This window comes from Apium graveolens, chromosome 6 (assembly GCF_009905375.1).
Source record: "Apium graveolens cultivar Ventura chromosome 6, ASM990537v1, whole genome shotgun sequence".
Classification (NCBI taxonomy): domain Eukaryota; kingdom Viridiplantae; phylum Streptophyta; class Magnoliopsida; order Apiales; family Apiaceae; genus Apium; species Apium graveolens.
In genome coordinates, this window is record NC_133652.1 from 22,267,788 (window position 1) to 22,293,812 (window position 26,025).

Here is a 26,025-nt window from a genome sequence, read left to right on the forward strand (position 1 = left end):
ATATAGGTTTTTAGGTCTCCAAATAATATTGGTTTTCACTGAATCCAACTCATAGTATACTAGAAACATGGTCGGTTGGTTACCACATTCCAAAAAATTCGTTAACACTTTCCTATATAATTTAATGAGAATCAAAGCGTCTCTTCACTTCAACGCTACTATGTTGCTACAAAAATTGTGAACTTTAATATAGTGATGGCTTGATTGATAATTACTATATCTTAGGTTTTCGGATCATATTACTAAAATTTAGTATATGCATATTTTTATTTTTCTCAAGTTTCTTTCGGCTTGGAATAATTAATTCTTCTTTAATTTTGCAGATTTGGTATGTTTTTACCATATTTTTCATAGTTTTTTAATTTAGTTTTCACATTTTCATTTGTTATGTTGCCGACAAGATTTAATATAATGCAAATGTTGTAAATGTATAGTTAAGATAAAACACTTTTTTTACGATACAAAATTAAAGTGAACATGACTTCAAATTTAATCCGTTTCAAATGATAATCTCGATATTGATATGTCTTTTACTTCATTAAAATTACAAGAGTGTGAATTCTCCCTTAATATTGTATGTATTACATGAACTTTAAAATGAAATCACCGCCAACAATATTATATTGAGTTAAATCGATCAAACTTTATGGGCCTTTTTCAATATCTCACATTGATAAGTAGCTTATTGGTACAACTTATAAGTTGGATTTATAACGTCTAAGTTAATAAGTTAAATATTAGTAATAACGTACTTTTTCTCAAAATATTTTGATTTTTTGTTATTTATTTATTTATTATAGTTCTAAAAATATGTTCGTAAATATTATTTGAATTTTAAATTCACAAATTTAGATAATTGTATTTAAAAATTATTTATTATAATTCATTTAAATAAAAAAATATTCACTTATAAACAAACCATCCAAACACTCATATACTTATAAATTTTCATCTACTTATCACTTTTATGTAACTTATATATATTTTAAGTTATAAATTACTTATTTTAACATTTCCCATACGGGCACTATATCACAAGTACTATGTATAAATTGTCAAAACAAATATTATGTTAATTTTCAAAATTTAGTGTCATAATTCCAAATTAAGAAAAATAGTGGTCTATAGAATAAAATTTAATTTTGTTTCTTAAAATCAATGAATTTGCTAATTTAAAGTAAAGTATATTAAAAAATCAAAAACCTGATTTGACAAAAAATGTTATTTAATTATTTTAGTTAGTATGAGGCATCACCCATCATCAGGTAGAAATTGTTACCGATATAGAATGTAAAAATCAAGCTTTTCTTAAATTAGAGTTATATATTTATACTTGAATTTTTACTTTAAAAGTTTTACAACTTTTAATTGGGTAACTAAAAAAATATAACTTTTTTCGAATTAATCAAAATAAAGATAAAGTAAAATATCCTTCAAATACAAATAAATAATATAAATATTATTTTTCGTCAAGATATGTTAATATTATTTTTAAGTGAAAATAGGCACGGGTTATAAGGTAGTATAATAATTATGAAAATAACAAAACTCAATGGTTCTAAAAGTCATTTCATCCTGTGCGGCCTATTGGATTTCTAAAATCTACTTAAGCGTTCAGAAATTTTTCTTTATCAAAATATTTATAATAAGTTATTAAAAATATTACTAATTAAATTTGAATAATTATAAAATTTATGATCATATGAAATTTTTTTATTAGTTAGTACATGAAATTAATCAGATTTTGACTTCCATTAATCCCCAATTTTTTTTTTATTTTAATCTTAAATCTACAGCCCACTCTATTACCTCAGATCCGACTAGTCACAACCTCAGAATAAATTTTATCATCATAAAAAGAATAACTCTCTATTTAATTAATGTAATGTACATAAAAGGTCCATCAAAGTTTGCCATACAATTTTGTTGTCAAATTTTGATCAGTATATGAAAATTCATGTAACTACTTGCCTCGTATTGTCACTGGTTGGTTTGAAAAAGACCGGAGTTTAGGTGAGGTGAGAAGAAGAAAACCAAAGAAAAACAGCAAGGACATGTTGTTGCTGTCTATTTGCATTGGAGTTTCCTCTGTTTGGGCTTGCCATAATCGCCACTTTGTCTCTTTTTCTTAGACTTCTCCGAAGCTTTTAAAACAATCTGTTTGTGATCGTTTTGGTTATATTTACTACATTTCATACAAGGCCTTGATAATGTACCCTTGCTTGTCCCACTAAGCTAAAGATATATTATCTTCTTGTTTAAATTCTTGACAATGGCAAATGCATTTGGATTGGTTGCATCTCCAGTTCAGACTTTGAGAGGCAGTAATTATGCATGTTCAAGTGTATATCGATATCGATCCCGGGTTTGTTTCAGTGAGGTCATTTCTACCAGGGTGCACTGTTCCAGCAATATTGAAGGTGCTGAGAAAGTTGGGGATGGAGTTGCTTCTTCTGAATCTCGCGTGCCGAGGTACATTTAATTTTCTAGAGTTTTTCATTAGTTGTCTCTTCTTCTTTTTTTCTTATAATGTGATTTGTTTGTGAAAGTTAATGTTTTGGTACGGTTCGAGATGTGTTGTTACTTGTTATTGTTGTCTACTAATACCAACCGTAATGTGAGTAAAACCAAACTCGATTATCAATAGACAATGATTAATTGCCCGGAAATGAAATGACACCACTTGGTAAACCCGAACTGGAAATGACTTTTTAGCAATTTCATATTCTTTCAAGCTTGTATTTTCAATTTTACGATATTTTAAAAGGTTTTAGAAAAACACAAAATTGACATGTTTACCAACACGACTAGAAACCTGAAATTGCCAGTTTTAGTCGGAAGGCAAACTTTAATCGACTCATACAAGTTGTGACTAACTATGGTTGGTTTTAGTTGTGAATTCATGTGCAATTGTATTTTTTAGAATAGCAGAACTAATTTTTAAGTATATGAATTTTTATTGGTTGATTGTGTTTTCTGCAAGTTTCAATTTGTCCTGTTTCTCCCTAGCATGAGGCTGATTAAGATTTGATAATGTGAAATAGAGTATCTATTAGACCATAATGGTTTTAACTAAGAATATAATTGTTTACAGGCTAGTCAGTAAAGGTTGCAAACTAGTAGGATGTGGTTCTGCAGTACCAGCCCTACAAGTTTCGAATGACGATCTTGCAAAACTGGTTGATACTAATGATGAATGGATATCTGTTCGCACTGGAATACGCAATCGGCGAGTTCTTTCAGGTAGAATTTATTTTTTCTTGTATGATGCTTATAGGAATTACTAGATGAAGTACTCTGGTACTATCATTGGTTTTGCAGTAAGGCACTGTTGTTTTTCTTGCTATCAATGTGTCCTGCGACCTCGACTCTGGAGCCTACTGGACTGGAACAGTTGTAAAAGAGAATTTTAGTGAAATTTTTGCATATTCCCTGAAACAACTTTGAAACTCTAGAAACACTTGAAAAACATTTTTGTTCTCACAACAGTGTAATTTTTATTTTTGAAAAAAGAACTGTTTTACCAAGAGTAAAACTATAATCTATTACATATCCAAACCTGTAGCAGTGAATTAACCATGCCCTGATTCTCATCTCAATATTCTAGTTATACAGCCAAACTAGGTAATCCTTAGTCAGCTTTCATGTTTTCTTTCTGTAGTGGAGCAGATTCGACCTAATAGGCATATACGTTAGTTTTCTGGCTTAATGTAGCCATCCATCACAGGATATTTTGTTTTGTCTGTTACCAGGTTCTAAGTTTATACTTTATACTTAAAATTTGATATTGGAACTCTCTAAAACTTTGATATGGTCTTGAGAGGTGCTATATTTAAATTAATTACTCATATTTTGGTTTTGAGCATGTAGTGAGATCATTAATTATTGGAAAGGTATTTGTGCTCTTAGATCTTGGTCAGTTGTCTTTATTTCTATATTGCTTCGAGAAAAAGTATACCAGCTTTAAGCTTCATCTATATGTTATCAGTCTGAAACACGCATTTCACAGGCACTGATAGCTTGACAGCACTGGCTGCACAGGCAGCAAAAAAAGCTCTAGAAATGGCAAAGGTTGATCCTGATGATGTGGATCTAGTCTTGATGTGCACATCGACTCCGGAAGATCTATTTGGCAGTGCTCCTCAGGTACCTGTTTTAAGATTGTTAAGCATTCAAGATGTTGGTTTAGGGTAGGAAGTGCTTTGTCTTGTTGAAGCCAATGGTTTTTTATTTAACATACTGACCTTGTCTATCATACTCAGCACTGCAATGTAGTTAGACATGAACTATAATAGGACATTTACCTGATTTTTTGTTTAAAATACATAAGAGTAAATGAAATAGCCCCGTGACAGATGTGATTGTGATGTGAGTAAATATTTAAATGGCTGTAAGCTAGAAAGAATGTTGCTTCTAGTATGTTGAAAGAGACACCAATCTATTTAGCTGATACAACTGCAAATATATTAGGATGATGAGATATATCCAAATTATTAAGCTTGAATATGGGTCATCACAAGATCATCATTCTGATCACTAGTACCAATTCATTCTCTGTATACAAGGATTATATCTTGAAAATGTGAATTAGAGTATCGAAGGATGTTTCACCTATTTCCTTGGTCTTCATCACTCCCGTAAGAGTGTCATTATCACTAAACAGAAATCAGACTTTGATGCTTGAATTTATGTTAATTGTCTATCCAAAAAATATATATATTTTTGGAAGTTGAGAGTATGATTAATAGAATCTGGTATATTATTTAATGATATATTATACTATGGAGTATGGACTATCAAAGAAAAATTAGTGATTTAGTGATTTGTTATTATGTGGAGATATCAGGCTACTTGGATCTATTGTAGTCTTCCCCTTAGTCTGGTCTTGTGAGTATGTAAAAATTGTTCTTGTCATCCTCTTGAGGACTGAGGGAATACTATGTGGTAAGATGGTGGTTTATGATTTCAATCATTCCTAAATTGGTTAATGATTTGGTTACAGAGAGTTTCTTGCATTAAAGCACTCGTCTGAAACTTTCTTATTTAAAGAAAACTTCGAACTATGTTGTCTTATTTTCATAGAAATTTGCTTTTGTTTCTTATAACTTTAACATTCATCATAGTCTTTTCAATATTTATTCTCGATTCGTGGTTATTTTTGTGTTGTTTGACACTTCAGTATGAGTCATTTTTTTTAAGAAAGATTTTATTTGAATTGATTGGTGAATCCAGTAGATGTACTGCTTCCTTAACCAAATGAATTCTTTGTCAACCATAATAATCACAGTAATACAGGCTTTCTTACGTTTCTCTTATAACTAAAATGTCAGATTCCACGGGCGCTCGGCTGCACAAAAAATCCACTGGCCTTTGATATTACTGCTGCTTGTAGTGGTTTTATCTTGGGGTTAGTCACAGGCTCTTGCTATATTCGAGGTAAAAATTTATTTAAATGGCCGTCTTGGTGATAGTTTAAATTGTCAATAATTTGAACCACATCATATATTTTGAACAAGTATCACAACCTAATCTTTTTGCAGCGGCTGGCTTTAAAAATGTTCTTGTGATTGGTGCTGATTCGCTTTCTCGTTATGTTGATTGGACTGATAGAGGAACATGCATCCTATTTGGAGATGCTGCTGGTGCAGTGCTGCTGCAGGTAATATACACTGATGTGCAGTCTTAATAATAGTAGTGCCATGGCATAGTAGTTTGGTATGTTAGTAATTCATTAGCATGTTGATCTATGAAAAACTTCAAATGTTTAATAGATATATAAATGTGGTAAACACTTTATTGCACTATATTAACTTAATAGTCACAACTGCAGGCCTGTGACAGTGAGGATGATGGTTTATTTGGTTTTGACGTGCACAGTGATGGCGACGGCCAGAGGTTTGTAATCTTTCCCAATAGAGTTATAAATGTATTTGTGTTTTAAACAGAAAGAAAGGACTAAAAGTTTTTTTTTTGCAGACATTTAAATGCCGCCATGAAACAAAAGGATATGGAACATGTAGTTGGTTCGAATGGTTCAGCTTTAGGGTTCCCACCAAACCGTTCTGCTTACTCATGTATTCAGATGAGTGGTAATGAGGTTTTTCGATTTGCTGTTCGTGCTGTGCCACAGTCAATTGAGTATGCGCTACAGAATGCTGGTCTTTCTGCATCTAGCATTGATTGGTTACTGCTTCATCAGGTATGCCAATATTTCTGTAACTCGATGAAAGTTTTGAATAACTTTGAAAATCTTCTGTGTGAGCCTTAAGTATAGATATCCCTTTTCATGTTTGTGTATACAAATTTTCAGAACACATGAATAATTTGTGACATGCAGGCAAATAAGCGGATCCTTGATGCAGTTGCCACGCGTTTAGAAGTTCCATCAGAACGTGTCATATCAAACTTAGCAAATTATGGTAACACAAGCGCTGCATCTATTCCATTAGCATTGGATGAAGCTGTCCGAAGCGGGAAGGTGCAGCCAGGAGATACTATTGCAACAGCTGGTTTTGGAGCTGGTCTAACATGGGGTTCTGCTATTGTGCGATGGGGATGAAAAACAAGATTTTTCCTTCATAACTCCATATTTTACAACTTTTTCTGGATTCTATTTCTAATTTGAGGAAATTTTAGGTCTCCATTGCATAATACGTGAGAGTCGTTTTCTCTTTCTTTTATTTAATTTTGTTTTGATAGAAACTACGAAAACATAAAATTACAGAAAATTTTGAATATGTTGTAAAAGGTGGAAAGAACATTTTCAATTTGTTTGAAGTGATAACTAAATGTAAAAATGTACACATAATTGAGGTAAATAATACTAATGACTGGTTAAAAAAAATTATACGTTTCTTTAGGCATTCTGAATCTGCAGAGAAACTGACTGTCTTAAACAGGACAATCTCTGTGGTTCTGTTCTTTCATTGCTAATTTATTAATCTTCTGTAATGACCCTTGTCGATTCTCATGTAATGCAGAGTTATGTTTCTATTAGACTGGATAATGTCATATTGTTCCTTGCATATGGATTGTGCCGACAATACATTTGGTTAATTAAATTTTGATTCAATTATTCGTAGAAATCGCCTTCTACTTCATAAATAGTAGAGATAAGATTCGCGTACATCTTAAATTTGCTCGCGTTTCCTGCGTAAAAACGTCAAAGTCATGTTACAATCCCAACCAAACATAAAAGTTGAAAATGCTGACTAGGAATCTCAATGATTTGGTATAGTTTGCTGGAGTATCCTTCCATGTAGTGTGGAATAATTTAAGTAATGCATGTGACTGGTAGGCTACATGTCCACATGATTTTCTTCTTTCATGTGAAACTGCAGCTGGGAACATGTGTGTTTTGTATTTCTGTCCACTTATTATGTCTTCGCCAATGCAGATCCTATGAAAATTATCAGTATTAGCTAGAGTGTTTCTGATACTAACATTAATATTCTATACATTATACATCTTTGCAAATGCTGATCATATCATACAGCAGAAAGAGCTAAAAATAAAATAAAATCGTATAGCTTTATTCAGGAGCAGAACTGGAGTTCAAAATGTATAAATAGAACTTAGAAGGAGCACAAGTAATAGTGTCTGTATATATGTAAGCATGTGGAAACATGCAAGGGCCATGTATATAAGTTGCATTATTGAGCCTACTTGTCACAGGACAGAGAGAGGAAGGAAATAGGTTGCAACTGGTACAAGTGTTTGGTCTCTGAAATTTGTTTGGTTTCAGTATGTGTATGTGTGCTTAACCTTTTGGTCAAGGGACAATATCAAATGGTAAAGTAGACTGTTCAACAATGGGAGATGGATGATACTGGATTCAACTCATTTCACTAATTGTAGCCACATGCATTTCCTAACATCTGCAAATCATGAGACTAATAGCCTTATTCTCTTCAATCATAGTTTGGTAATAGAAACTGACATACAAGCAATGTGATAACATGACTCCATCTATTCACTCCAATCATAGTGTTTTTCGATTAGGGTTATCGCAATTTTTAACCACCGGTATAATTAACCAAGTTGGAAGAAATTTCATAATAAAACACTATGCAAATAATTGAATGAGACGGAGGGAGCGGGTAGTATAAACGAGGAAGTCAACTCGGTACTTATTTTCACCACTGGTATAATTTTTTGGATAAAAAATCTCAATTTTAAGAAAATGACAAATGTCATGAGATGGAGAAGCTAACTGGGGAAACTAGAATGAATTATTGTCACGAGCTGTTGGTAGACACGTACAACTAACGGAGGAATATAGTATTCAATTATTGCCAAATGGCCAAAAAAAAAGTTTCTCTTTTTTCACTGATTAAATCGTGGATTTGTAATCCTGTGGTGCTTGATGTGCCACATCTTCTGCCAGCTCGATCAACCCGTCCTGTTTACATTCAAGTATGACTGCAATTATTGGAGTTTGGTCGGGAGTAAGATAAAACTCGGTTATCAGTTGTCACTGCCCCGGTTAAGTTAGTTAACCAGTACACCGGGTTATCCGAGGCTCTGTCCTTAAAATTTAAAAATAAAGAGGTTACTGGAGTTGGGAGGACCTGGGGACCAGAGATGCAAAAAATTCATTGGACATGATTTTATTGGGAATTTGAAAAATTCGATTCTTTTGAAATGGATCAGGTCGGGTTTTTTTTAAAAATCGAACCGGGCCGGATGGGCTTTCTAAGAAATATAAGGTATATATTAGGCCCGCGGCCCGGGCCGGATCGGGCCGAATTTAGTTTTATCTGGATTTTTTATTTATATTTTTAAAATTATTTTAATATTTTATAACTTAAAGTATGAGTAGTTTAAATATCGTAGAAAATAATATCTTGATATATCATAAAGAGTAGTCTAGACAACCGAAATAAATAATTATTTTTTGATATAATATATAAATTATCATATATACCTTAATTGCTTCTAATATTATAATATAATATTTTAAAAATTATAAAAATTATTTTATATTTTCAAATTTTATATAAAAAAATAATTTTTTAATAGGGCTTTTCAAAATGCCTAACCGGACCTTTATCCGGGCTTTTTTAAATCCGAACTTTTATCCTGGATTTGTTAAATCCGGGCTTTTATCCGAATTTTTCGGGTTTCGGGTCGGGCCGGATTTTCAAGAAAAGGAAGGTCCATTTAAGGTTTGCGGGACGGGCCGAACTGGGCCGGGTTTTTTTCCAAATCGGGTTTTTTGAGTTTTTTCCGGATCGGATTTTAGGTTTCGAGTTTTTTGAACATCTGTACGCTAGACTCCAATGTAAAAAAAATGTAGTTAATAAATTTACACTTTTGAATCAGAATTACATATGTTTATCACAAGAATAAGAGATTCATCAAAATGATTCAGATTTCAATTAAGTATTAATAATATTTGTTGATAACTGGCGCTAATAACTGACCTAGATTAAATATTAATATTAGTTTATTAATTTATTAAATTACCGAGATGGATTATGTAAAATATACTTGTATACTGAATGAGCATATGATAAATAATAATTATTTAATTATGTAGTTAGAGTGAATGTGAAACCAAAATAAATAAATTATTAATTAACATGTTAAGTGAATTCTTTAATTCTAAATAATATTTTTCAAATTTTGAATTTAAAATAACCATTTTTAAGAAAAAAATTAAATTTCAAAATGAACAACGTATCTCAAATGAATACACTAGTCTCAATTTTCTTGTAAACAATTTTGCACAAAACAATTTAACAAATTATTTACTTACATGAAATTAAAAATATTGAATATATACATACATATTTCTATTAAAATTTAAGTTCCAACCTTCTATTAAAAAGAACCATGATAATTTAAGTTCGTCATGTGTGTGCTCTATGTATTTTCAACCTTTTATTTCATTTATTATTTTGAAATAAAAACCTACTATTGTTTAGTTTTCTAATGTAAAATATTGTTACTTCAGTAAGAGGGTTATAGAATGATATCAAGGCACGCCCGGAGGAAGGACATCAGATAATTGTCGCAAATAAAATATAGGTGAGAAGTAATTATTAAAATTAAAAAAGTAAATTATAGAGGGGTTACCGCATTTTACATCGATTTTCAAAATAGTTTCCAAATTTTCAAAATAATGGCCAACTTTTTATTCCACCTTTCAAAAAAATGGCTGACGTCAACTTTCTTTAAGTGTTCACCGTTAAATAATATATTTAAAGCGTAAATTACAGAATGGTGGCTGTTCTTCATACTTATTTTCAAAATAGTGGTTAAACTTTTATAAATCGTTAAAAAAATCACCTTTTAAAAGAATGGTTTCCTCGAATTGCTACACGGACTCACATCTTTATCGTCACGAAAAAACATATGACATCGCTAAATAAATAGGTACAAATAAAACTTAAATAATTATCAATTTTTTCACTTCTTCTAATTTAATCAAGTTCCCGACTTCTATATTTTTTCAACCTCCTCACACAAAAATATGAATTAAAAATTTAGCAAAAATATATAGAAGGATATCCACCTATTGAAAAAACTTATAACCAAAGTGATAATAATTTGTTAATCGATACCTAATATTAGGATCAATCTAGGAAAAAATTTAGGAAAACTCTTTAAAACTCTTTCTACAATAAAAATTTAAAAATGTCATTATTTAAAAAAATTAAAAATGTAGCCCAATTAAAAAAATAAGTGTGAAATATGGTCACCGATATATAATTTACATTTTAAATATATTAGTTAACGGAGAATACTTAACAGGAGTTGACGACATTCATTTTTTTGAAAGACAGAAAGAAAAATTGGTCACTATTTTAAAATTTTAAAAATTTGACTACTATTTTAGAAATCAGTGTAAAAATACGGCCAACATTCAGTAATTTACTCAAACTAAAATCATTAAATCGAAAAGCCAAAGACGGTGGTCTTCTGCATAATACTTGAGGCCATTTCTGCTTCTCGGACACCTCTCGGCAATTTCAAAGTGCGGCCCAGGCTAACAATATTGACAATGTTCAATATAATATTAGATTATTTGCCATTAAATAAACATTATTTATTAGTAATTAAAACTATCATAGTATCATTATTATATTATGGACTTTGCAGTTTGCCCCGTAATAATAATACATTAATAAAAATCAAAAAGCAAAAACATTTTCCACGTTAACATATGCAAGCAGGTGATGAGATCATCATACACACAATGTGTATATATAGAGGTTCTTGTAGTAATGTTAATTCATAATACCACAAAGCATACATTGATTTATCCACACACTCATAATGGAGGATCCAATCACCAAATCTCAGTACCCATACACTCATCTTCCGGACGGCGAGAATGTACCGTCGTACGCCGCTCCTCCGGCTGACCAACATAGTCGGCGGCGGTCATTAACGTTTGTTGTTTCCATCAGTGCAATTCTTGCAGTTTGTTTAATAATGAGTACGATGTTTTTGTTTCCAACTAGCGATTACGGGGCTGTAGAAAAATCAACGGTGTTGCCGGAGGAGACAGTGGAGGTGGAGCCACGTGGGGTGGCGGAAGGAGTGTCGATGAAGTCGTTCCGGCGGCCGTCATTGGGAGCTGAGCCGCCGGCTAATTATCCATGGAACTCCAATGTGTTGTCTTGGCAAAGAAGTTCTTTCCATTTTCAACCAAACCAGAATTGGATGAATGGTAAGTTTGTAATAACCATTCATTGCCTTGTAATAACCATACATACACACATGCATGCATCATAATGTACATACACATGCAAATCTATCGGGATCTTGGGTCCTTATTCACATACCAAAATTTAGTATTCTATGCTAAGTTTTTCAATTTCCATGATTCATTTTAAGCTACAAATGTGAAAAATTTATCATATTTAAGGTATAAGATATACTCCTGAAAAATGGTATGATAAATATTTTTTCCTGTAGTATTTTATATTCCATTTTTGAAAATTTGTTAATTATGCTAATACTTTTTTGTTGCTTAATTAATTAATGGTTTTTCTTTGTGTTTGGCGTGGATGATCTATTTGATTATGGTGCTAAACTGCTAATGAATATGCTGGACAGATCCTAATGGTAAGTCAATAAACTTTTGTCCCTTACTCTGCAGAAGTTGACATTTGATTTGCTATAATTGAAATTTCCAATAATGAGTTTACGTACATATTCATAATCCTAGTCACACTTGACGGGGATTTTGAATCTTATTAGAATCTAGACTCATGTTTTTACCCATCTTTAAAACGCTCATGTTTGCTCAATAATGCGACTACTATTCTATATTCACTGCTAATAATTTGTAATATTTTATTCGGATTTTAACTCTTGGCACCAGCACGTTATTAAGAAGCATTATTGGAAAGATGCGGAGAATAAAGAAGCAATTAATACAGGAAAGCGAATGCTTTTTGCTAATAAAATATTTTTAAGTAGCAATTTTCTTGTTTTATTTTCTGTTTTCCTAAAAAGCTGACGGCAATAGTAGTTTAATTTGTACTCAGTCTCGTCTCGTTGATTACAAGAAAAGAGGAGTCGTTAGCTGTTTTAATGGTTTATTCACGTGTTAAGCATGTCTCCAACGAAACTGGGGTGTTATTATATTGGAGTAGCTTTATACGTGACCCAGGTTCTGTATCCCATATCAACTATACTTTATCAGACAATTTTTTATTTTTATTTTTCTTTATGAAATCGAATAAAAAATTGCATTAACTGCACAAACTTTCAAATCACTAAAATTTGAGAAAGAAAGATAAATAAAAATAAATAAAGAAGTTTACAAGTCCGTCGAATAGCATGCAAGACCAATTTCAGTAGGATTTTCAGTAACCTCTTTTAATTAAAATTTAAGAAAATTGAAACAAGAATCATCTCTCGTCCCTCTCTAGCTAAAATATCAGGAGTGTTAAATACCTGCTCACTACTACTGGGACCCTTTCCGGTCTCCTCTTTTAATTTTATATTCAATTTATATTCAAATACACGGAAGTAGTGCAATATATATTACATTATTAAATTGACATGTAACATAATATAAATAAATGGATAGACATAGAGAAATATCAAGGAGCGTTGGAAACAAAAAAATAATTTTACATCTTAAATGAGTAAGAGTGAATATTAAAATATATTTTATGAGGAGAATGATAGTTTACACTTGGAACAAGAGTTGCTCTAACAAGTCTTCAAGTCAAATTTATGTATGCTCTAATGTGATGGCTAATGATTTTTTCTCGGCTACTCTTCATTTTATTTTGAGTATTCCTATCGAACACACTAGAACTTGAACATTTATTTTAAATTGAAATATATATATATTTCAAAATTTTAATAAGTCCGAACATTTGAAAACCGAATCCGAATAACATATGATCTTTTGTACGTGTTCAAACTCTGACTTTGTTAGATGTTTGAAAATCGACATAGATATCTAAAATAATTGAAAGTGTAACGTGTTAACAAATTCTAATATCGAATTTCCCCCGACATTGACATTTTTTTTTATCAATTTTAGATCACCACTTGGCACCCGTTGAAGATGTTCTTAAATCTGGTTTTTGGATTGAGGTGTGAAAGTCTAATGCTCTATTTTTTAAAACAGGACCTTTATTCTACAAGGGATGGTACCATTTATTCTATCAATACAACCCGGATGGTGCAATATGGGGCGACAAGATTGTTTGGGGCCATGCAGTTTCCAGCGACTTGATCCACTGGAACCATCTTCCAGTTGCTATGGTCACTGATCAATGGTACGATGTTAACGGTGTCTGGACCGGGTCTGCTACAATACTCCCTGATGGTCAGATTGTAATGCTGTACACTGGATCAACCAACGAATCAGTGCAGGTACAAAATCTTGCATATCCAGCTGACCCATCTGATCCTCTGCTAGTCGAATGGGTCAAGTATCCTGGTAATCCGGTTCTCGTACCACCACCTGGTATCGATTTTAAGGACTTCCGTGACCCGACAACTGCATGGCGAACACCTGAGGGCAAGTGGCGTCTTATTATTGGCTCCAAACTTAACAAAACCGGTATTTCATTGGTTTATGACACGGTGGATTTTAAAAAATTTACTCTTTTAGACGGAGTTCTTCATGCTGTTCATGGCACGGGTATGTGGGAGTGTGTGGACTTTTATCCGGTTTCAAAATTCGGGGAAAATGGCCTGGACACGTCATTTAATGGGAATGGAGTGAAGCATGTTATGAAGGCTAGTCTTGATGACGATAGAAATGATTATTATGCAATTGGAACTTATGATTCGGTTTTGGGGACATGGGTGCCGGATAATCCAGAGTTGGATGTTGGTATTGGACTGAGGTACGATTACGGCATATACTATGCTTCAAAAACATTTTATGATTCAAACAAGAAGAGGAGAGTGTTGTGGAGTTGGATCAAAGAAACTGATAGTGAAATCAGTGATGTGAGAAAGGGTTGGGCATCAGTGCAGGTACATTTCAATCTACAATACGTGATACTTTGTTCTGGCTATACTGACTTACTTGTATGTGCAGTGACATTTGTATAGCAATGAAAATTTCGTATAACTTTTAGTACAAGATGATTTGTTATTTAGAAATCGGCCTTGTAGAACAGCTGAAAGCAATATTAACACAAAACCATTAATGTTCATATTGCTCAATTTTCAGGGCATTCCAAGGACGATATTGTTTGATCACAAAACTGGCAGCAATTTACTTCAATGGCCTGTCGAAGAGGTTAACAAGTTAAGATCAAACAAAACCGTATTTGAGAATGTGGAGATTAACGCTGGGGCAGTTGTGCCACTTGAAATCAGCTCAGGAAGTCAGGTTTGTACACTTCATGTTGATGGCGTAACTGAAAATTGTTGTTGCACATTATTTTACTAGTTTGGCTAATGATGTTCACTAATAATAGTTTGATGATATATGGCAATACTGCAGTTAGATATTACAGCTGAATTTGAGGTGGACAAGGAAAGTTTGGAGAGAGTACAAAAAACGAACGAGGTGTATGAATGCAAAAACAGTGGGGGAGCTTCTGGACGAGGAGCGTTAGGACCATTTGGTTTGTTGATTCTCGCTGATAAAGATCGTTCGGAGCAAACACCCATCTACTTCTACATTGCTAAAGGATCTGATGGAAATCTTAAGACCTTCTTCTGTGCTGATCATACAAGGTCTGTTTATCATCTCCCTGTTACAACTTTTCTGCGCCTACGAATCTGTTGTTTAAATGTGCATAGCCCGGATGTCAAGATGGAAAACTTTTGAAAAACAGTTCATGTTGTTTTCTTAACACCTGATTGCTTGATGGAACACTGGTTAGAAATGTTGAGAAATGTCTTCTTTTGCCCTTTATTTTGTGAAAAGATCAGTGACAATGTTTTCAGAAACTAAACAAGAAAGTTCAGAATTATATTTATATGTTAAACAAACAACAATCATGTACAATATATTATTTGCATACTACACAATGACTAGATTCATAAGATTACTTAAATGTGTTGCTTAATTGTGTAGATCTTCCGAGGCAACCGATGTTGATAAAGAGATTTATGGCAGTACAGTTCCAGTACTCAGAGGTGAAAAATTAACAGTCCGAATACTGGTAAGTTAATGAATATCACTTTATGATGGCATGTCTTATTAGCCCTAATGAGCCTTGAACTTAGGAATGCAACTCCCCAACCTGTACTCACTAAAGATAAATTACGCAAGTTGTTCCCAGATTTTTTCAACTCAAAAGATTGTTTCAAGACTGGCCATAGTTAATCTAAAGAGTCTGAATGTCTGATATGCACTTAAAACGTGCAATTTAAGCATTGACGGATTATATTTGATCTTGATACTCAGGTGGATCATTCTATTGTGGAGAGCTTCTCACAAGGAGGAAGGACGTGTATAACTTCCAGGGTGTATCCAACAAAAGCCATTTACAGTAATGCTAAGGTTTTCTTGTTTAATAATGCTACCGAAGCTAAAATCACCGCTTCACTAAATATTTGGCAGATGAACACTGCTCAAAGACAAACTGGTTTTACAAATTTGGTTATGTAACATGTAATATACGATTCATAAATTTTCCATTCAATTTTACTCTTGTGAGTTTCACCGTCAATGTAGTTCATAGTTCATAAGAAGAAAATGAATCAAGTGGCTCATGTTTAGTTAGAAATGTTGTGATTACGAGCAATGTCTATTCATATGTACCCTGATTTCACATCTTTGGTTTCTCAATTCCGGCTCTTAAAGGTTAATAATCTTTTATAACATTATACCAAATTATTTCGATTACAAGCTTGATACGCTCCAGCTTCTCTGCCTCCCTTGCTTTACTCTTGCCTTCAAACTTTTCTTCCTTGTACTCTTATAGAGTCATCTCTTTGATTGATCATCGCCATTTTCACTGCCCTTTACCAACTTATTTCGATTACAAGCCTCTGTTTTTCTACGGAAAAAGAGTCAGGAGCCAAATTTGAAATCGCAATTAGTTTCATTTGTAGTTCTAAAATCAGGTCTCTGAAAATAGAACAGAGAAAGTCAAGGCACGCGAAAGTTAGGTACCACTTGTTTGCAACATTAGAAACATTAAAAATTGTTTTGATTACGCCCGGCTCGAAATTCGAATCGCCGGAGAGGGCCCAGTAGTACAGCATTAGAAACATAAAAAAGCGTGTGAAGTCATTTGAGGAGGGTAACATGCAAGGAATGATGAAGAAAATAACAAGCCAGCTGCTAAAACCTCTGGGTTTTTGACTTTTGGTGCTCATGCATTTTATTCCTTGCCCCCGATTAGGACTACTCACGACTCGGATGCTTAATTACTTCAAACGACAAAACCTTATCTCAAACCTATTTGTATTGCTGTTGTTTGTTGAGGAAAATGTGAATATATGGGGAAATAGAAGGCGTCTTGTGATGCTTCAACCTGCATCTTTGGTAGTACTAGATAGGGTCGCGTAAATTAAACCTAAACAAATAATTAAATTAAACGAGTTGGTAAAGTACGAGCCCGAAATTAAAAATAATAGTATCACATTATTATTTGCATAAAACTGAAACTCATAATACGTGCAAAATATAAATCTAAATATAATATATAAAATATTGTTAAGATATGTAATTAAAAAAATCAAAATTAAGTATAACTCAAAAATTTCACCGTATATGCACCTAATTATTTACTTTACTTATATAAATCTGACATGATAACTTAATAATACAATTATTTTAAAGTAAATCAACGCTTTGATGTTCAGCAACAAATAAAAATTGAAGGAAAATAAAATTTACATAGAGTAGAAGTTAATTTTTGTCCGTTGAGACTTTATTACATAAAATTTTAAAAATAGTTGTATAATTTTCTAGTGAGTATCAAGGGACCTAAACATGGTTTTCTTATTAGTATAGATAGTTGATAAACTGTGCGACACACGGTCCTCAAACTAAAAATATCGAATTAATATTTGTACAGAATTATTCATAATCCGTGCAAAACACGAAATAAAATCAATATATTAATATCAATATTAAATTGGTACTTGTAAAAATAGTTATGTGATTAAAAATGATTGAATCAGTTATGAAATTTTCAACTATAATTCTAGTTTTGTATTGTTTTACTTGGTATAGAAATCTAACATATTAGTTTTGTTTTTGTAAAATGAATTATATCTCTATCTTATGAACCAAATATTTTTTCTTTAGATAAATTAATATTGAGTAATATAATTTGATAATTATCTTATAATTAGCCTTTCAATAAAATGTACAGAGAGTAGAAGTTATTTTTTGTCAGTTAAAACTGTATTATATAAAATTTTAAAAATAGTTGTATAATTTTCTAGTGAGTACCAAGATTTGGAACCTAAACATAATTTCTTTATTAGTATAGATAGTTGATAACCCGTGCGACACACGGGCCCGAGACTAAAAATATCGAATTAATATTTGTAGAGAATTATTCATAATCTGTGCAAAACATGAAATAAAATTAATATATTAATATAAATATTAAATTGGTACTTGCAAAAAATAGTTACGTGGTTAAAAAGAATCCAATCAGTTACGAAATTTTCCACTATTAATCTAATTTTGCATTGTTTTACTTGATTTAGAAATCTAACATTTTTTTTGAAACGAATTGTATCTCTATTTTATTGTAGACTTAAAACCAAATTGAATACGTGGCTTCTTCTGGTCCAAGCATTCTAATTTGCTGCACTTCAAAGTAACCCAAGTTCCTAGTAGTCGAATTTGCATTCCTTCTTAGTAGTCGATTTTGACCTTGATGAAATTCGACTAGTAGAATATAGAAGTCGAATTTTATACATGTGTAGCACTTGGAGAATATTCTAATTGAGTAGAAGTCGATTTTGGAAGTCGATTTTGGAGGTCAGAAATCGACTAGTAGAATAACATTCCACTAGTTGATTTTCCACTAGTCGAATTCATACAAGTCGAATTTTACTAGTTGAAAATCAACTTCTATGCCTTAGAATATTTTCACTCCTTCTTCTTCTTTTCTTCGATTCTGAATACATTCTTTTGTATGATCTTGAAATCAATTAACACTTCTTTTGTAGACTTGAATGATCAATCCTGGAATGTTGACGCTTAGTGCACTGGTCTGGTTCACAAACGACTAGCCCTGAGTTGAATATCCTTATCCTTTCTGATTGTTCCTTGTTAATGAATTCTGACTTGAGTTCTATAGATTGTTTTTCATTGGAATCACTTGATTTCTATACTTGAATCTTCAACTGTATTAAAACAACAAGTCCTCTGATTGTTTATTCTTCACAGAGGCATGATCAATGAATTGATCTTCTTTCTATGACTTCAAATGGACTTGCACTTGTAATACTGTGTTCTGATTCTTGTATGTGTCGGATCATTCTTCTTCTGGATTCCTGTGTTACATAGATGATATTATTTACTAGATTCTTGTCCTAAGTTGAGTTATATCATCTCATTATCCATTATAGTACATCATGTTTTACAAATATGTTAATTTGGATTTGGTTATTTGTGCTCGTGGTGATGTTCAATTGGAGAGGACGCAAACATGGGTTATGCAGCTTACTTGGACAACAATGAATAAAGGAGCGATGCATGAAGTTGGACAAGTAGCTGATTACTATATAATTATTAATTAGAATTTTGCTTACAAGTTTTTACCTTTCACTTGAAAGGGTTTTTCTTGTTTTAAGCACTTAGAATTTTATTTTCCTATTTGTATTTGGTTTTTATCTTTTTTCTATTCGGGTTTGGTTTTTAAATTTGTTTAATGGAAGGATTCAGATATTGGCTTATTCAAGCTGATGTTGAATTTCTCTTGGAATCCTTTTCGGTTTGGGTTATTATCTAAGCCTATAAATACCCCTCTCATGTAATCTTTTAAGGGAGACAATGGATGATATAAAACTTTTGTTTTGAGATAAACTATGAGTAGTTTTTATTTCCTCTAAACTTCAATTACTGGATTGTTTTGAAGGTTAGATTCAAATTACATAGTTTCTAGATTGATCTAAGCAATTTGAGATTCAAAGTTCACGTTTCTGGATTGATCGTGTTCTTTTGAAATATAATTTTCTTTTCTGATCCCTTTTCTTCTTCTTATTTTTGTTTTTTTGTGGTGCGATCCACATCAATTTGGTATCAAGAGCCAAGGTTTTTTTCTCCAATTTCTTAATTGTTGGGAGATCTAGGTTTCAAAAAAATTACTATTCACGAGTTACTGTTCACTGGTACTGTTCGCGAGTACTGTGCATCGGCACTGTTCACGCGTACTGTTCACGAGCACAGTTCATCGACACCGTTCACGGGTACTGTTCATCAATTTTTTTTAACAAATTTTTCTTATGGCTACGGATGAATTGCTCAAAAAATTACTTGGAAAATTGGATGCGATTGATAAACGTACTCAAAAGCTTGCTAATTCAACGGAATCGAGGTTTGATGAATTTTATAAAATTTTAGTTAAGGTGAAAGATAGTGATGAAGTCTATGATCCTGGTATAGAGCTTGGTTATTTTACAGGTTTGGGTAGCATAGATGATTTTGTTGCATGGGTTACACAAGTCGACAAGATTTCTGCTTATTTAGGTTGGACTGAGATGAGAATATTCAAGATTGCAGCGCTTGAACTTACAAAGAAAGCAGACTTGTGGTTTGATAATCTAAACACAAAAAGAGTTAGATCTAGAAAAGAAAAGATTATGACTTGGACATCTCTGAAGAAAAAACTTCGTGCAAAATATATTCCTTTGCATTATAAATTCGAATGTATAATGAAGATGACATCCCTCTCTCAAGGTACTATGAGTGTTTCTGAGTATACTTCTGAATTTTATAAATTGCGCCTTATTTGTGACTTGGAGGAGACAGAAACAATGAAAATTGGAAGATTTATTCGTGGACTGAACTTATCTATTTATCGAAAGGTTAAATCAAGTCCATATATCTCGTTTAATGATGTATGCAATCTTGCTTTGGAATTTGAATTTTTTCAACAAGATAAGAAATTGAAGTCTTCCCTTCACGAGTTTACTCTTTCAGAAGAAACTAAAGAAGAAGACTTTGTCAGTCTGGAGAATGTTGCGGATCTTGTTGTCGATTACCAGGTGTTACGTGTGGCGACTACATCAAGTTTCGATAAAAAAGATGAACCAATTACAAAAGAAGCTATGATAGAGAAGCATGAAGAAAGAAAGTCACTTGTTGAGAAAGTTTTGGTTATTGAAACAAATCATATAGATGCATCTCCTAAATTCGTGCGTGAAGGACAGGAGATACTAAAGGAGAAGTTCGAAACTAAAGAGGTTGTGTACGAGAAAAACAACATTATCCTAGTGGAACACAATGATTTTCTGGGGGGTAGAGAACTTGTTGAATGCACTTATATCATCAAACTATCTTATTCTTTCGAGTTTATTTCCAAAGATATTGCTGATGGAATTGAAATTTAAGGCTTTCAAGTTCTACGAGAAATCATCTCGTTGTGTGCTTATTCTTAAATATTTTAGAACTCGAGGACGAGTTTTCTTCAAAGGAGAGGAGAATGATGAGGATCAAGGAATGAATATGTTAATTTGGATTTGGTTATGTTTGCTCGTGGTGATGTTCAATTGGAGAGGGCGCAAACATGGGTTATGCAGCTTACTTGGACAACAAGGAATAAAGGAGCGATGCATGAAGTTGGACAAGTAGCTGATTATTATATATTTATTAATTAGAATTTTGCTTACAAGTTTTTACCTTTCACTTGAAAGGGTTTTTCTTGTTTTAAGCACTTAGGATTTTATTTTCCTATTTGTATTTGGTTTTTGTCTTTTTTCTATTCGGGTTTGGTTTTTAAATTTGTTTCAAGGAAGGATTCAGATATTGGCTTATTCAAGCTGATGTTAAATTTCTCTTGGAATCCTTTTCCGTTTGGGTTATTATCTAAGCCTATAAATACCCCTCTCATGTAATCTTTTAAGGGAGACAATGGATGATATAAAACTTTTGTTTTGTGATAAACTATGAGTAGTTTTTCTTTCCTCTAAACTTCAATTACTGGATTGTTTTGAAGGTTAGATTCGAATTATATAGTTTCTGGATTGATCTAAGCAATTTGAGATTCAAAGTTCACGTTTCTGGATTGATGGTGTTCTTTTGAAATGTCCTTTTCTTCTTCTTATTTTTATTTTTTTGTGGTGCGATCCACATCAATTTGGTATCAAGAGCCAAGGTTTTTTCTCCAATTTCTTAATTGTTGGGAGATCTAGGTTTCAAAAAAATTTACTATTCACGAGTTACTGTTCACGAGTACTGTTCACTGGTACTGTTCGCGAGTACTGTGCATCGGCACTGTTCACGCGTTACTGTTTATGAGCACTGTTCATCGGCACCGTTCACGGGTACCGTTCATCAATTTTTTTTAACAGATTTTTCTTATGGCTACGGATGAATTGCTCAAAAAATTACTTGGAAAATTGGATGAGATTGATAAACGTACTAAAAAGCTTGCTAATTCAACGGAATCGAGGTTTGATGAATTTTATAAAATTTTAGTTAAGGTGAAAGATAGTGATGAAGTCTATGATCCTGGTATAGAGCTTGGTTATTTTACAGGTTTGGGTAGCATAGATGATTTTGTTGCATGGGTTACACAAGTCGACAAGATTTCTGCTTATACAGGTTGGACTGAGATGAGAATATTCAAGATTGCAGCGCTTGAACTTACAAAGAAAGCAGGCTTGTGGTTTGATAATCTAAACACAAAAAGAGTTAGATCTAGAAAAGAAAAGATTATGACTTGGACATCTCTGAAGAAGAAACTTCGTGCAAAATATTCCTTTGCATTATAAATTCGAATGTATAATGAAGATGACATCCCTCTCTCAAGGTACTATGAGTGTTTCTGAGTATACTTCTGAATTTTATAAATTGCGCCTTATTTGTGACTTGGAGGAGACAGAAACAATGAAAATTGGAAGATTTATTTGTGGACTGAACTTACCTATTTATCGAAAGGTTAAATCAAGTCCATATATCTCGTTTAATGATGTATGCAATCTTGCTTTGGAATTTGAATTTTTTCAACAAGATAAGAAATTGAAGTCTTCCCTTCACGAGTTTACTCTTTCAGAAGAAACTAAAGAAGAAGACTTTATCAGTCTGGAGAATGTTGCGGATCTTGTTGTTGATTACCAGGTGTTACGTGTGGCGACTACATCAAGTTTCGATAAAAAGGATGAACCAGTTACAAAAGAAGCTATGATAGAGAAGCATGAAGAAAGAAAGTCACTTGTTGAGAAAGTTTTGGTTGTTGAAATAAATCATATAGATGCATCTCCTAAATTTGTGCGTGAAGGACAAGAGATACTAAAGGAGAAGTTCGAAACTAAAGAGGTTGTGTACAAGGAAAACAACATTATCCTAGTGGAACACAATAATTTTCTGGGGGTAGAGAACTTGTTGAATGCACCTATATCATCAAACTATCTTATTCTTTCGGGTTTATTTCCAAAGATATTGCTGATGGAATTGAAATTTAAGGCTTTCATGTTCTACGAGAAATCATCTCGTTGTGTGCTTATTATTAAATATTTTAGAACTCGAGGACGAGTTTTCTTCAAAGGAGAGGAGAATGATGAGGATCAAGGAATGAATATATTAATTTGAATTTGGTTATGTGTGCTCGTGGTGATGTTCAATTGGAGAGGACGCAAACATGGGTTATGCAGCTTACTTGGACAACAAGGAATAAAGGAGCGATGCATGAAGTTGGACAAGTAGCTGATTATTATATAATTATTAATTAGAATTTTGCTTACAAGTTTTTACCTTTCACTTGAAAGGGTTTTTCTTGTTTTAAGCACTTAGGATTTTATTTTCCTATTTGTATTTGGTTTTTGTCTTTTTTCTATTCGGATTTGGTTTTTAAATTTGTTTCATGGAAGGATTCATATATTGGCTTATTCAAGCTGATGTTGAATTTCTCTTGGAATCCTTTTCTGTTTGGGTTATTATTTAAGCCTATAAATACCCTTCTCATGTAATCTTTTAAGGGAGACAATGGATGATAAAAAATTTTGTTTTGAGATAAACTATGAGTAGTTTTTCTTTTCTTTAAACTTCAATTACTGGATTGTTTTGAAGGTTATATTCGAATTACTTAGTTTCTGGATTAATCTAAGCAATTTGAGATTCAAGGTTCAAGTTTCTGGATTGATCGTGTTCTTTTGAAATATCCTTTTCTTCTCTTATCCCTTTTCTTCTTCTTCTTCTTATTTTTGTTTCTTTGTGGTGCGATCCACATTAGAGGGAGAACGCGGAACTGGGGGTTATTTGGCTCGGTTCAAGGAGGAAGTTGGAATGGTCACAAATATGGATAAAGTCAAGTCTATGGGCTTCCTTACGGCAGAGCTGGACCCCTATAAAGGTAAAAAGCTTCGCTCATCTCTTTACGATTTTCCCCCCAAATCCCTAAATGATTGATATGTGAGGGGTGAGAACATTCGGAGGAAGTTGGAAAATATTGGGGGATACAAAGATTCACGAAGGGGTGACCGATCGAAAAGAGCAGAAAGATATGAAAGCTCAAGATCTGGAAATGACTGAAGGGATAGTAAGAAAGAAGGAAGAAAGAAAACTGACTGTGGGGCCGAACGATGCCGAGATAGAGATTCAGTTGTATTCACCCCTTTGAATGCACCAATCTCCAAGATTCTCCTTGAAATCAAGGGAAAGTATGGATTCGTGCGCCCGGCCAAGATGAAAGTCCCAAATCACAAGAAAACCCCCGACAAATACTCTGATTATCACATAGATAAGGGGCATAATACTGATGAATGTTACCACCTCAAGAAGCTTATCGAACAGATGATCAAAGAAGGCGGATTCAATCAGTTCATCCGAGATCTAAGGGACAGGCTGGGGCCGAAGGATAACCAGGAAGAACCAGAAACTGAGGATCCTGAGCGAAGAGACAAGATAAGGGGCGAGGTGAAGAAAATATCTGAGGGCAGTGTACTGGACATAGACAGTAAGATGACGAAGAAAAAATAAGCCCGACAAGTGTACAGCCTCTATCAGTTCGGCCAGGCGAAGCCTCACATGCCCATGACTTTCAGTTCAGAAGATTATGAGGATGCCATTCGCCCACATGAAGACCCCATCATTATCAACCCTCTCATTGGGAAAAGCAAAATTTGGAAGGTGCTTGCGGCTACTAGCAGCTCGACCAACATCTGGTTCCACAAAACTTATTGTAAGATGAAACTGGCGGGCGAACAACTAGAGCCCTGTAACAAAGCACCTCTTTACACCTTCGGAGGGCACCCGATACAGTTTGAAGGTACGATCACTCTTTCCGTTCTTTTGGGTAAGTTGTCATACACTGTTGAAAAGTCGGTAAAGTTCTACGTGGTTCAGATTGAGAGTCCGTATAATACCATTCTGGGGAGGCCGTTCATGTCAACCTTCGAGTCAGTAGAGTCTATACCCATCTCAAGCTCAAGTTCCCAACTGAGAAAGGGGTAGGAGAGATGGGAGGCGATTAGAAAAACAGCCCGAATAATCATGCTGGAAGACTTAGAAAAAGAACTGGCCTACGAAAATCTAGATAAAAATGGAAAAAGAAAAAGAGCCGAGGCCGAACCCAGTATAAATAGAGAGACCCTAAACATTGAATTGGAGAAATTTGGAGCGGATTTTTCAACTCTGATCGTTGAACCAGCCGTTAAAGTCGAAGAAGTTGAATTATATGCGGGACATTCGGGCAAAATGGTCCCAATTGGGAGAAACATGGAGAAAGATCTGAAGGAAAAGGTTATTGCGGTGATTCGGCAGTACCATGATGTCTTCGCCTGGGGGCTGGAGGACATGCCTGGTTTGGATCCCAAGACAGCTAAGCATTGCCTTAATGTGCAGCCCGAGGCCAAACTGGTGAAGCAGAAGAAAAGGACCTTTGCAGCCGAACGACATAAGGTAATTGAGGTCGAAGTAGAGAAGTTGTTGGAGGCTAATTTTATAGAAGAAATTGAGTATCTTGACTGGTTGGCTAACGTGGTGGTCGTTAAAAAATCCAGTGGAAAGTGGGGGATGTGTGTGGACTACACGGATCTCAACAAGGCTTGTCCGAAGGACCACTACCCCCTGCCCAGCATCAACTAACTGATAGACACTACGGCTGGATACTAGGTTCTTAGTTTTCTTGATGCTTTTTCTGGTTATCATCAAATTGCCATGAACGACAAGGATGTGCCCAAGACAACGTTCATAACTCCGAAGGGGACTAATGCTTATATTAAAATGCCCTTCGGACTTAAGAATGCGGGAGCCACATTCCAACGAATGGTTAATAAAGTATTCAAGGAACAGATTGGCCGGAATATGGAGGCCTATGTGGATGACATGATCGTAAAATCCTTGTTCCAAGATCATGCTGAAGCTTTGAGGAAATGCTTCGAGACTCTCCGAAGGAACAAAATGAGAATAAATCCGAACAAGTGTACGTTTGGCGTGATGAGTGGAAAATT

The 26,025-nt window shown here is 33.5% G+C and overlaps 2 protein-coding genes across 2 annotated transcripts; both read left to right on the forward strand.

Moving 5' to 3' along the window:
• The first annotated feature begins 1,963 nt into the window (after window positions 1-1,963).
• Window positions 1,964-6,680, forward strand: LOC141667219 (beta-ketoacyl-[acyl-carrier-protein] synthase III A, chloroplastic-like). Its single transcript, XM_074473626.1, has 8 exons — window positions 1,964-2,472; window positions 3,095-3,243; window positions 4,010-4,146; window positions 5,331-5,436; window positions 5,541-5,659; window positions 5,831-5,895; window positions 5,977-6,199; window positions 6,338-6,680. Exons 1-8 carry the CDS (start codon window positions 2,273-2,275, stop codon window positions 6,557-6,559), a joined length of 1,221 nt encoding a protein of 406 aa, XP_074329727.1. The 5' UTR covers window positions 1,964-2,272; the 3' UTR covers window positions 6,560-6,680.
• A 4,548-nt stretch (window positions 6,681-11,228) lies between these two features.
• On the forward strand, window positions 11,229-16,234 carry LOC141664192 (acid beta-fructofuranosidase-like). Its single transcript, XM_074470089.1, has 7 exons — window positions 11,229-11,680; window positions 12,070-12,078; window positions 13,604-14,463; window positions 14,663-14,824; window positions 14,939-15,174; window positions 15,518-15,605; window positions 15,851-16,234. Exons 1-7 carry the CDS (start codon window positions 11,284-11,286, stop codon window positions 16,052-16,054), a joined length of 1,956 nt encoding a protein of 651 aa, XP_074326190.1. The 5' UTR covers window positions 11,229-11,283; the 3' UTR covers window positions 16,055-16,234.
• Window positions 16,235-26,025: the final 9,791 nt, after the last annotated feature.